The sequence below is a fragment of the Podarcis muralis genome, chromosome 14, assembly GCF_964188315.1.
Source record: "Podarcis muralis chromosome 14, rPodMur119.hap1.1, whole genome shotgun sequence".
Classification (NCBI taxonomy): domain Eukaryota; kingdom Metazoa; phylum Chordata; class Lepidosauria; order Squamata; family Lacertidae; genus Podarcis; species Podarcis muralis.
In genome coordinates, this window is record NC_135668.1 from 52,426,691 (window position 1) to 52,439,038 (window position 12,348).

The 12,348-nt window shown below is 47.2% G+C and overlaps 1 protein-coding gene and 1 long non-coding RNA gene across 4 annotated transcripts in view; one reads left to right on the top strand and one right to left on the bottom strand.

The window, feature by feature from the left end:
• Positions 1-267: 267 nt before the first annotated feature.
• Positions 268-12,348, bottom strand: part of CARD11 (caspase recruitment domain family member 11) — a 114,750-nt gene continuing 102,669 nt past the window's right edge. For all 3 annotated transcript variants that reach the window (XM_077918722.1, XM_028706751.2, XM_077918720.1), the window contains exons 21-24: positions 11,742-11,921; positions 9,507-9,631; positions 3,365-3,480; positions 268-2,722 (exon numbers count right to left, since the gene is read on the bottom strand). In XM_077918722.1, coding sequence (XP_077774848.1) covers positions 2,518-2,722; positions 3,365-3,480; positions 9,507-9,631; positions 11,742-11,921 — 626 coding nt within the window. In that variant the 3' untranslated portion in view covers positions 268-2,517. The remainder of the gene's footprint in view (positions 2,723-3,364; positions 3,481-9,506; positions 9,632-11,741; positions 11,922-12,348) is intronic.
• On the top strand, positions 5,899-10,463 carry LOC144325453 (uncharacterized). Its single transcript, XR_013390611.1, has 3 exons — positions 5,899-6,009; positions 9,610-9,754; positions 10,306-10,463. It is a non-coding gene; the product is annotated as an uncharacterized LOC144325453 (long non-coding RNA).

Genomic DNA, 12,348 nt, shown 5'->3' on the forward strand with positions numbered 1-12,348 from the left:
TCTAGTCCAACCCCTTGCAATGCAGGAATATGCAGCTGTCCCATACAGGGATCGAACCTGCAACCTTGGCGTTATCAGCGCCACGCTCTAACCAGCACTACGCTCTAACCAGTTACAAATTTATAAATAACCTTCGAGATTTCCTTCCTCTTCGGTGCAGGTACCAACTTTACCAAAACCACATTTGAGTTATTTTGGAGCTCCTTGCATCTTTCCCTCTCAGCTCACAGCCTGTTGCAATCAGCGAAAGGACTAAAAACCGCAGCATTTCCAATGGTGCAATTTATTAAAAGAGAGAGAGAGACACAGAAAGAACGAAAGAGCCTGTTATTTTTATGTGCTCATAAATGTTTATATAGAAGAAAATATGTCAAGTGACAAGGCAGCTTGCTATGGGCATGTGGAAAAACTCACTGCTTAATTTAAGATTTTTTAAAGTGGGGGAATTGTTCTAGCTGCCAGCTCCAAAGCCCGTGGCAATCTGTATTCTTCAAAGGGCTGGACGGGGAGAGTGCACGGTGACTGAACGCGGAGGGCACAATCTGCTAGGCGCAGCTGTGCAACCTTAATTTATTTTAGCCCATTGAGGTGCACAGGCACATAGAAGCACATGGCTGGAGGGCCTGGCGGACCGTTCTGTTTATACTACAGACAGCCAAGGTTTCTGAGGCCAAAGCACTGTGATATTACTTTAAACATTCATGGCTCCCACCAAAGAATCCTGGGAGCTCTCATTTCCTTCGGGTGCTGAGAGGTGGTAGGAGACCCCTCTTCTCCTCCCAGAAACACAATTCCCAGACTTTCCTGGGAAGCGGGATTGGCTGTTACACTGCTCTGAGAAATGCAGTTTTTTAAGGGGAAGAGGCGATCTCCCATCATCTCTCAGCATCCTTCACGGACTACAGCTCCCAGAATTCCTTGGGGCACGCCATGACAGTTTAAAGAGGAATCACAGCACTTGCTATGTCAGGTGTGAATGTGACCTAAGGCAAAAGGCATATCTCAGGCACAGGCAAACTCGGCTCACCAGATGTTTTGGGACTACAACTCCCATCATCCCTAGCTTACAGGACCAGTGGTCAGGGATGATGGGAGCTGTAGTCCCAAAACACCTGGAGGGCCGAGTTTGCCTATGCCTGGCATATCTGCACTATGGTTTAACCAGGAGAGCTCCGGCTAAACCACTCGCCGTTTCTCGTTAACGTTTTTGGCAGTGCTGAGAAAGGCCTCCCCTTTGCAGCAAGCTTGCGACGCTCCTTGGGGAAACACCCATCTATTCATTTGCGTTGCCCTACTCTCTGTGGACCTTGGCGATGTCATCGCACAGTCGCAGCTGATTGGCTATGCCGAGATGTAGCCATCTTGCACTTTGTGATCCCTCACTGGGTGGGACCACGGGGGTGGAATGCTCACTGGGTGGCATCACACATATTATTAATCTATAGAGGAGGCGGCAGTCATCGTGGGAGCCAGGGGGTGGGCGGGAGAACTCTGCCAAAGCTGCAACAGCCCCTGCTGTGGGGAGCCATGATGCAGAACAGGGTTGGGGGGGGGAATGTGAATGTTTGCAGAGATGAAGTATGTGAAATATTTCTGCTTTTCCAAGATTGATGACTCTTCTATCTGAAAACTGAAAAATGCAGAGTACAGTGCTGCCTCTGGTTAAGAACTTAATTCGTCCTGGAGGTCCGTTCTTAACCTGAAACTGTTCTTAAGCTGAGGTACCACTTTAGCTAATGGGGCCTCCCGCTGCCGCCGCGCAATTTATGTTCTCATCCTGAAGCAAAGTTCTTAACCCGAGGTACTATTTCTGGGTTAGCGGAGTCTGTAACCTGAAGCATCTGTAACCTGAGGTACCACTGTATTCCACGCAGTAGCACAAAACAGCCTTTCCCAAACCTGGGGAAACTCTGGACATTGTGATGCCATGGGGGGCAGGAGGGAAGAGTAGGACGTTAGGGATCTAAGAATTTTGAGTTCTTTGGTGGAAGTTGTGGCAACCTGGCATGAAACTGGTTATGCATTTTGTAGTGAAATATAGGCGCTGAGCAGCCCGAAACCTCTTCTGTGGAATACATTCATTTGTGGTCGGCGTGTGGGGCCTCTCCAAAGAGACTATGTCAGTGCAGGGAGTGGCAAGGGGTGCTGCCACTTCTTCCAAGCAACTGCGGAAGCCCTCTTAGTGTGTCTCCCATGTTGAGAACTTCAGCAAGAAGCTTTGAGCTTCTCTTTGAGATCTCCGTCCTTCAGTCACGGCTGCTCCGGAAGAGGCAAGTGTCAACTCCTCTGAGTGACACGAACCTGGTCGAAATCCTAAAGAGGCATCTGGGATGCCCATTGCTGTGCACTCAGAGCCTTTGATTCATCTCTCATGCTCCACCTTCTGCCAGTTGTCGAGAGTCCCTGCCACTGCTATGGATGGAACCAGGGCTCTACATCAGAGGTATCTCAGAGCCTCCAGCACAGCTCTTTGAAAAGACCAGCTAGTTCCTCATTGTCCGCACCCCCTGTTGGGCTTCACAACTGATCCTCGTCAATCCAGATGGTCTTCTGCTGTTCTTCCCAAACCTTCTCCTTGATGATCCGCAGGAGGTCCTCAATGCTGCTCCAGGCATCGGCCTCCAAAGAGGAGTAAAGGCACGGCAAACCCTCCAGTTCTTTTTCATTCTGGCGGCATGTGCGTAATAATTCGTCCTCAACCAATGGGTTTGGGAGCAGCTTCCTGTTTCATGCAAGGAAACCAAAGGGGATATGCATTTAATACGTATGTATGCGCACTCTTTTTCCTTCCGTTCGAACAAATCCCCCAACTTATTTTCGCACTCCTGAGCCAACCCCCTCCCCCACAAAAAAGCAAAGTACTAGGAAGCGTATAGGCCTGATTCTTTCATGAATGCACCTGTATGACACTTAAGAGTGGGAAAATATGTCAGTTTTGGTTCCTTTTAGCTTCTCATTTGTCCAAGTTTAAGTTCCGTTCCCCACAGTTTCAATTAAAAAAAGAAATCCTCACGAAAATTCACCAGTACTTTCATGTGAATTTTGCACGATACAATTCTGCAATCCAACTTCCCTGAATGCAATGCGGTTTGTATCATGCATTTTTTTTTTTTTACACTCAGTTTTGGGCACACTTCCCAGAGTTCTCTGTGAAGAAGGATTGACTGTTAAACCACTCTGAGACTTGTAGCTCTGGGAGGGAACTTGTGGGTTATCCAAACAGCTCTCGGTGCCTTTATCAAAGTGCTCCCAGAAGCCTCTGGGGGAACCCACGACAGTTTCAAGTGGTAGGATATTGCTTTAAACAGGTGGCGTGAAAGTGGAGCCATGTGTGTTGTGAATGTGGTATTGAATTGTGCCATACCTGAACTTCTTGATATTTTTTTCTGAGACTTTAATAAAGAGAACAATAGGATATATCCTGGCTTTGATTAAATCCTTTGTGCAGCCGATCCCAGCTTCAAGCAGGCAATGTTTGTTCTGTAAACAGGAAGTCAGGAAAAGGACTTTGGTATGCACATCTTGGGGCTTGTAAACACACAATCTCCAACAGGTCAGGCCAATCCCGTTCCACTGATCGTCCTTCTGATCAAATGGCTTTGTGCGTCAACCTTCCCTTTGAAGTTGTCCAAGGACCTGCCCCTCTTGTCCTTTAGCCCGGATATTGCAGCCTACAACGTTCGCTCTTCCAGCTCTGCTCTCTTAAATGACTCTGCCCATCTTCCTTTGCGTCTCCTTAGGCCTGGTACCCCCACCACCCTCACGCAGCCACATCTTGCCAAACTCAACTTTACTACAAGGCCATTGTGGGGACCCAGGAAACCACAGGAGGGGAGAGTTGCTATTGTGCTCAAATCCTGTGTGTTGGTTTCTCACAATAGCTGACTGTTCAGCCACTCCGAGAACGAGATGGACCACTGGACTGATCTAGCAGGCTGTTCTGAAGTTCTCAATCTATGGCTGGTGCCAGTTCTGTGGCTCACCCCAACCCCTGGCCCCAACCCTCCATAAAGCACCATGTTACTTGGATGATGCTGCACCACTAAAGATTTTGGCAGTCCATCGACAAAACCCATCCTTTCTCTCACCACGGGATAACTTGCTGCAAAGGCCCCCTCTCCAAAAGAGAATTAACTGATCTGAAGGCGGGGATTATGTCAAAATGAAGGTAGCATGTACCAAACGTACCGACATAATTGAACTTTGTTTGCTCAGTTGCAACATGTTCTGTAATTACTTCTCAAAAGAAAGAGAAAAACCCTCCACTACTCTCGTCTGGCTGTTTGTTCCCTGCTGCGTAACAAGCATCCGGCATTTCATGCCATCTGTTTGGGTTTGACATTATAATCTTTGTTCTACACATCATTGTCTCTTTCTGCAGCTCAGACCCTCCTTTTGTGTGTGCGTGTGTGTGTGTGTGCGTGTGCGTGCATGTGTGTGTAGCTCTCTCTCTCTCTTTAACAGGTTCCCATCCTTTCCATATCGGTGCATGAAAACCCGCGAATGAAACCTAAAAGTAAATTTGAGAACTGAAGGGTGCTTGGCTGTGTCAAGGCGGATCACACAACAAAGGACTGGAAAAAAAAATTGGAGGGAGAGTGAAAGAGAGAAGGGAGAGCTGATAATGAAAAAAAGACGATGAATGGAAAGAGAAAAGATTAATTGTGAAGAAAAGTACATTTCATTATCAAACTAGGAAGAGAGTGACAGAAAAGAGAATAAGGGAAGGATCCCACACCATTCTATGTATCTTCCTATATACATAAAAACGTAAGGCTGTCATCACACAGCCTCCATTGAAGGATTTGTATTGCTGCATCACAGTCCTAGATGTGCAAGAAGTCAGAGCGCAAACCCCACTGGAAGATTTCTAGAGCAACATCAGGGTGAGGCAGAAGAGCAAAAGAGAAGGCAGGTTGTACAACACCAGTGGTTTAAAGCAGTGTTTCCCAACCTTGGGCCTCCAGCTGTTTTTGAACTACAATTCCCATCATCCCTGACCACTGGTCTTGCTAGCTAGGGATGATGGGAGTTGTAGTCCAAAAACAGCTGGAGGCCCAAGGTTGGGAAACACTGGTTTAAAGTGGTGGTGGAAAGTGGTGGTTTAAAACAGCTGCAAAAGTTTGGGTAAAGCAGGGTTGGAGGGAACTGACAGGGAACAATGGCAGAGTTTTGTGTCAAGTACCTTCATACAATGGAATATTTGAGAAGGGGAAGCACTAGGAGGTTAATGCGGTGGGGTGAAGCTTCTAGTCTAGTATATGTATTTGCAAATAGTGAACTATGAGCATGTATTTATGTGGACAAAAGGGGGCCACCAAGGCAAAAGAAGAGAGTAGCAGCAGGTTTGGAGGAAACTCAAGATTGGCAGAACTAGAACAACATTCTTCCCCCAAGGGGGAGGATCCAACAGGAACTGGGCATGCTTAGTGAGCATGCTCCCCAACTGGGGTGGGAGTGGAATGGAGTATTCTGGAAGGTGGTGTGGCTAAATGGCTTGAACATTGCACAGGAGTGCTATGCTGCAACATTCTGTTGCAGTCCCCAATTATTATTATTATTATTATTATTATTATTATTATTATTATTATTTCTTACCTGCCCTTCACTTTAAGGTGGGTTACGGCAATTAAAAAATAAAATATGAAAAACAGTTTTAAACAAGAATAGGGTTATCTGGTCTATGAGATACTGAAAAGAGACAGTGCCCAAAATTCTGCGGGAGTTTGAGGCGGTTGGGAAGGGAGCGAAAGAGCACAGGGCCTGATAAATTGTTTCATGGTCTAAGAGTTTATCCTGATTTGTGATTAGCACTGCATGTGGTTTATTTAGTCATGTGGCAATGTCTGCTGTCATGCATATTTTCAGTAATTATTCCTCTTTTATGTGTTTGTGTTTTTTTAAACCTGATGCTCTTCTTTGTCTCTGGAGAATAGTTACAACCTGTTCAGCAGCTGAAACTGAGGGAGAAAACGATGACAGCTGACTTTTATACGAAAGGGACAGCTGGTAAGCGTTCTTCCACTCCCACCCCAGTTGGGGAGCAATCCCACTAAGCATGCCCAGTATTGCCCTGGAAAAATACATGCCTAAAATTCACAGCAGCCATTCCACCCAGCTTCCTCAGAGGGAGGATGGAGTAAGGCTTGGAGGAAACATGACCCCCTAACTGGGCTCCTCCCCCTACTTGTGACTCTCTCCCAGTCAACCATGGTTGCATCCTGGGGCAGAAGTGTTGGGGTGTCCAAATGAAAACTCAGAGTAGGCAGGCACAAAATGCTTCTTCAGCAGCATGAGGACAAGTCTCCGGAGCCCTACACACAAGGGAGATGCCTGATTCCTCAAGTTCTCTGGATCGTGGCCCCGAGGACAGGCCGGGAAGGGGTGAGACAGCATTACCAACTATTATAAGCGGCTCCCTTGAAGTCTAGGCAGTGCTGAAGCAACACCTCTGCTCTCTGTTGGACAGCTCCTCTGTTCTTTCTCCCTCTCCCTCTCTTGGGACACCTATTACAGTGGGGGCTCATCAATGTGGTGCCCGTGGGCACCATGGTGCCCTTGAGGTCTTTTGCTGGTGCCCCTGAAGTCTCTGAGCCCCCCTCCTTGGTTATGATGTGGTTACTCTCCCCCCCCCTTGAAAAGCATACAGCAGGGGTCAGCAAACTTTTTCTGCCGTGGGCCAGTCCACTGTCCCTCAGACCATGTGGGGGGGGCTGGATTATATTTTGGGGAAAAAATATTCCTATATCCTACAAATAACCCAGAGATGCATTTTAAATAAAAGGACACATTCTACTTATGTAAAAACACGCTGATCCTGGACCATTCGTGGGCCGGATTTAGAAGGCGATTGGGCCAGATCCGGCCCGCAGGCGTTAGGTTGCCTACCCCTGGCATACAGTGTAAAGGAAGAAGTTGGAAGAGTGACTCTCTTTCCCACTTCCTCTTTCAGCTCTGTATTCTTTCCAGTGCTCAGATGAATTCTATTGGACCTGACTTATGCACAGATCCCTTGGAAAAATGAACTGTGAGTGCGCGCACACATGTTTTCCTCTTGGGCAGGGGTGATCTGGGGGAGTGAGATGGGATCAGAGTGGGTAGTGCCCATGCCATGCCCCATGTGCTCACAGGCCTAAACAGGTTGGTGACCCTTCTATTAGAGTGTTCGGGAAAGGTGAAAACCTCTAGTTGGTGGGAGGGTGGAAAATGTGTGTGTGTGTTTGCAAAGGGCCGTTGGCAGATTCAGAAAACACAGAGAGAACTGGGGCGCCTGCACATGTCTTTTTCTTTTTATAATGTATTTTTATTAAAGATTTTATTGATTTACAAAGGCATGTGCAATGTCTCTCTCATATTTTTTTCCACGTAGCACATTAAAAAAAAACTAAATTGGTTTCATTTGTTGAGACATTAGGAAGAATAGGGGGAAAGAGGTGAAGGGGGGGAAAGATGAGTGAGGGTGGGGTGGGGTGGTGATGTTTCTATTTTACTTAATATATGTGGGGTTTGGTGTCAGCATTGCTCGTACAGGTTCTTTGCTGTTCACTTGTGTTCCTTTGGTGGTGAGAGAGGTTGGGGTTGGCCTAGGGTGTGGTAATTTGTTTGTGATTCGCTGTGGTGGTCTTAAGGAAATCAGCCCTGAGTGCTCACTGGAAGCACAGATCATGAAGCTGAGGCTCCAATACTTTGGCCACCTCATGAGAAGAGAAGATTTCCTGGAAAAGACCCTGATGTTGGGAAAGATGGAGGGCACAAGGAGAAGGGGACGACAGAGGACAAGATGGTTGGACAATGTTCTCGAAGCCACAAACATGAGTCTGACCAAACTGCGGGAGGCAGTGGAAGACAGGAGTGCCTGGCGTGCTCTGGTCCATGCGGTCACGAAGAGTTGGACACGACTAAACGACTAAACAACAACAACAAGTGGTGGTCTTTGTTTTCGTGTGTGAGTGGGGTGGGTGGGTGTTTTGGATCAGGTCAGCCATATTGATTTGCATGCTGTTGGTGGATTTTTGTCATTGTCTTGTTGGGCTGTGTAAGTGATAAAGACCTGCCCATTTCTAACCAGAGACAGGTGAAATTGGGGAGGAGGGTGAGGCTGCTTGGATGGAGAAGCTACTCAACTTTCTTCTGCTTTGCAGAAGTGCTTGTTTCCCACCCTTAATGCTACACACACACACACACACACACACACACGTGATCACATGTGCACACCTTACAAAGATACCTTAAGTGTTCCTGTCCTTCCTTTCCCAAAAGAAACAGAACCCAATAGCACTGCGCTGGGAATGGCTCACGGTTTGGGAGAGCCCACCACAAGACCTTCAGCATTACAGAAAAGGCAGATGCTCTGCACTGCCCAACAACGTAGGCCTGTCTTCTCCGGTGTAGGGTCCCTCCAGCTGTTTTGGATGGTAACTCCTATGCTGATGCCAATGGGAGTTGTAGTTAAAAAAACAGCTGGGGAGAACAAAAGAAGAGCCTGCTGGATCAGCCCAGCATCTTGTTCTCACAATGGCCAACCAGATGCCCATTTGCCCATTATGGGAAACACACAAGTAGGACCCGAACACAAGAACAACACTCTCCCTTCCCATGGTTTTCAGCAACTGGTATTCAGAAGCATCGCTGCCTCTGACTATGGAAGCAGAGCAGAGCCAACAGGGTTAGCCGCCACTGACAGCCCTCTCCTCCATGAATTTGTACTGTGGAGTACAGGATCAGGTTCAAGGTGCTGGTTTTAACCTTTAAAGCCCTATACAGCCTAGGACCCTCGTACCTACGGGACTGCCTCTCCTGGTATGTCCCACGGAGGACCTTACGGCCTGCAAACAAAAACATCTTGGAGGTCCTGGGCCACAGAGAGGTTAGGCTGGCCTCAACCAGAGCCAGGGCTTTTTTGGCTGTGGCCCCGCTGGTGGAACGCTCTGTCACAAGAGACTAGGGCCCTGCGGGACTTGACATCTTTCCGCAGGGCCTGCAAGACAGAGCTGTTCCGCCAGGCCTTTGGCCAGGGCACAGTCTGACCCCCTCCTTCTGTAATCCCCACAGAACTGTAGCCCAATGGTTGCCATTAATTTGATTCTGAATTGATTTTAGAATGAGTTGATTTTAGAATGCATTTCAATTAACTGATTGTGATTTTACGTAAATTGTGTTACTTTTATTGTTGTTAGCCGCTCTGAGCTCAGCTGGGGAGGGTGGGATATAAAAAAATTATTATTATTATTATTATTATTATTATTATTATTATTATTATTATTATTATCATTGCCACCCAAGTTGGTGGCCATCACTGCCTCCTGTGGCAGGGAGTTCCAAAGTTTAACTCTGTGCTGCATGGAAAAATACTTTTAAAAATCTCAGTTGAATCTTGCAACATTCACTTTCATAGGATTCCCCCCCCCCCAAGGGACGTGGACTTTGGCATTAAAAAAAAGGTTTCCTCACTCCATGGTCAGGCCAAAGTACATTGGGGAAGGGTGACCCAGGTCTACCCCAATTACCTTGGCAGCGACCGCGTCAATATTTGCAGTAAAAATGCATTCATGGGTGTGAGGATTCTTCTCGCGGGAATAGATGATTGTTTCTGTCTTTTGCCTCCTACAGAATTCTTCTTTTGTTATGATATCTGGAAAAGAAGGCAGACGAAGACAAACTTTGTAGTAAGCATGGAAGATCTCCAACCATGGTTTGGAGAATCCTCACCATCATCAAACAACGGCGGCTAACGGACAGACGTCACCAAAACCAGGTCACTTTCAGATGCCACCTTGGCAAATAAAGAGCGTTTTGTTTTTGTAAGACCTCGAAACACTTCCCCTACTCCTTGATAAACTGGAGGGAACCCTCAGAAGGGGCAGACCCTTGCCACACTTTTTCAGAACTTATTTTAGCAGGAAAGAGAAGAGAATGGTAACAAAGAGAGGAATTGTGGTTTGTTTCCCCTGTGCGATAGTCAAGAGGCGGCCATTCACAGTATATCCAGCTTCATAACAACCCTTTCAGGTAGGTTAGGTTGAGTGGCTTTTAAAAGTCATCCAGTTGACTTCGCAGCTGAGTCGGGGGGATGTAGATCAAAGATCCCCACACCTAAGACCACCATTTCATCAGGTGCACCACACAAGCCCTTATGATGAGATGGAGGCTTTGGACATCCAACTTGCCTCATTCCTACGTCTGAAGCTTGACTTGAATCCAAACTGAGCCACAGTCAATGCTTCAGAAGCCCTAAAATACTGAGATGAATAGGACCCAGCATATAAAAGGTGCAGGATAATGATTTGCTCTTGTTATTATCCTCAGATTTACAACTCCAGGGCTTTAGCTGGCAGAGGACATAGCTGGCTGTGTGTTTATCCACAAGCTAGTTAAATCTGCTGAACCTGAGCATGATCTGCTTCAAGAAAACGCACAGGGACTGCCAGGACAGAAGAATAGCTGGCGCTTGTATGATTGCCAGCCCACCTTGCAGTGTCAGACACCTTTGAAAGGCCGTATTTTGACAATGTGCGCAATATCTGCAACAGATATAACAAATGGATATGCATGGAAAGGGTCTAACAACCCAAGGATTGCGTTGCTTGTTGGAGCAGACCAAGGAGGTGAATCTAATCCAGAACTCAGCAGCAGCCAAATAAATTCTTCTGGGAATTATGCAAAGACTGCTTTCAGACAATGGCTGACTTCTACTATTTGCTCCCAGCACCTGTGTGATATCTATGTATCGGACTACGACTCCTATCAGCCCCAGGCAGCACAGCCATGGATCTGATGGGAGTTGAGGTCCAAAACTCTGGAGGGCACCAGCTGGGTGAAAACAGATCCAGAGGGGTCTTGCTTCTCAATGTGGGGCACCCTCTTTATCTGTAATGGCCGCCTGCCGTGAATTTGTCCAATTTTTATTCAAGGCCACTGGTGCCAGTGTGCGTCCCTTAATCATGATTAGGGCATGATCCTATGCACATTTACTTGGAAAAAAATCCCTACTGTGTTCAATGTGGAATATGTTGGATTTGTTTGGTTTGAAGCAAGGAAGTTGTGGATCTGTATTGACAGGTTAGGTCAGGCATAGGCACCCTCAGCCCTCCAGATGTTTTGGGACTACAGCTCCCATCATCCCTAGCTAACAGGACCAGTGATCAGGGATGATGGGAGTTGTAGTCCCAAAACATCTGGAGGGCGGAGTTTGCCTATGCCTGGGTTAGGTAGTGCAAGGGACTGGGCAGAGGAGAAATGGTGGAGACCACTTCCCCAGCCTGACCTTTCCAGAGAAGAAGACAGTTCAGAATTACAACAGGGGTTTGAGGGAGGTCACAGCTCAGAGGCAGATGAAGGGGAAAGCTGGGAAATAATGGGAGAAGAGGAGGAGGAAGAGGAACCACCAGGAGGGCAACAGCTGATGGACACGGTGTCTTTAGAAAGCCTTCCAGACCTCCCCTGTCCCAGAATCTGGAGAGCCTTGAAAGTAGTAGAGCAGAAGGCTCAGAAGCAAAGGACCCTCAGAGCCATCCGTAGAAGAGATGACGAATGAGGAAGTGGGAGAAAAAGGCAGTGGAGAGTCACTTGGGACAATGTCATTATTCTAAGAGGCTGCATTCCAAGCCCCTCTCTGTAAATATTGAATAAAAAGCAGGTGGTAAGGACTTTCCTTGTCTTATCCTTTCCTGGCAACCTGCCGTGGTAGGCAAGCCAGGTAGGCACTTAACACACCCAGCAGATGCTCTCCCTGGTGAGATTACCTGGCTTGCATAGATTGAACTCCAGGGCCCCTCCTGAGTTGAGAAGCTTCTGGATGAAGGTCTTGGAGAGCATTGTGGGTGTGAAGAGGACAGGGCGCCGACGGTCACAATGGATGGGTCTCACTGAGCTGTACGGGATCAGGCTGAAGCTCTTGTTGATCTCGCTCACCGAGTCAAACTCTGGGGAGAGAGGGGAGCACTTAAACTCCAGAAGTGCACTCAGAGGGCCACTATGAAAAGTCCTAGAGTGGGATGGGTGGTGTCAGAACACAGAGAAATGCATCCATCAGACAAAAGGCTTGGTGGTGACGGGTGCAACAGAACCTACCAGTCCGGCTAGAAAACAAGTGTGTAATGTGCAGGATGTGCAACAGGGTGTCAGAAGAGGTCAAATGATGGATTTGCACAGTCCCTGCTTGTTAAATATGGTGCAAAAAATTAAAATCTTGCTCAAATTACAGTTTGTTACATTAAAGTGTGTTGGTTATTACCTCTATTCTGCACAGTTTCTAAGCATTTAATGAAACCAAAGCCTGACCCCTAAGTTACAACACCACAGATAAGTGCACCACAAAGCACTTATCACCTTGCTACTGAAAATCTTGAA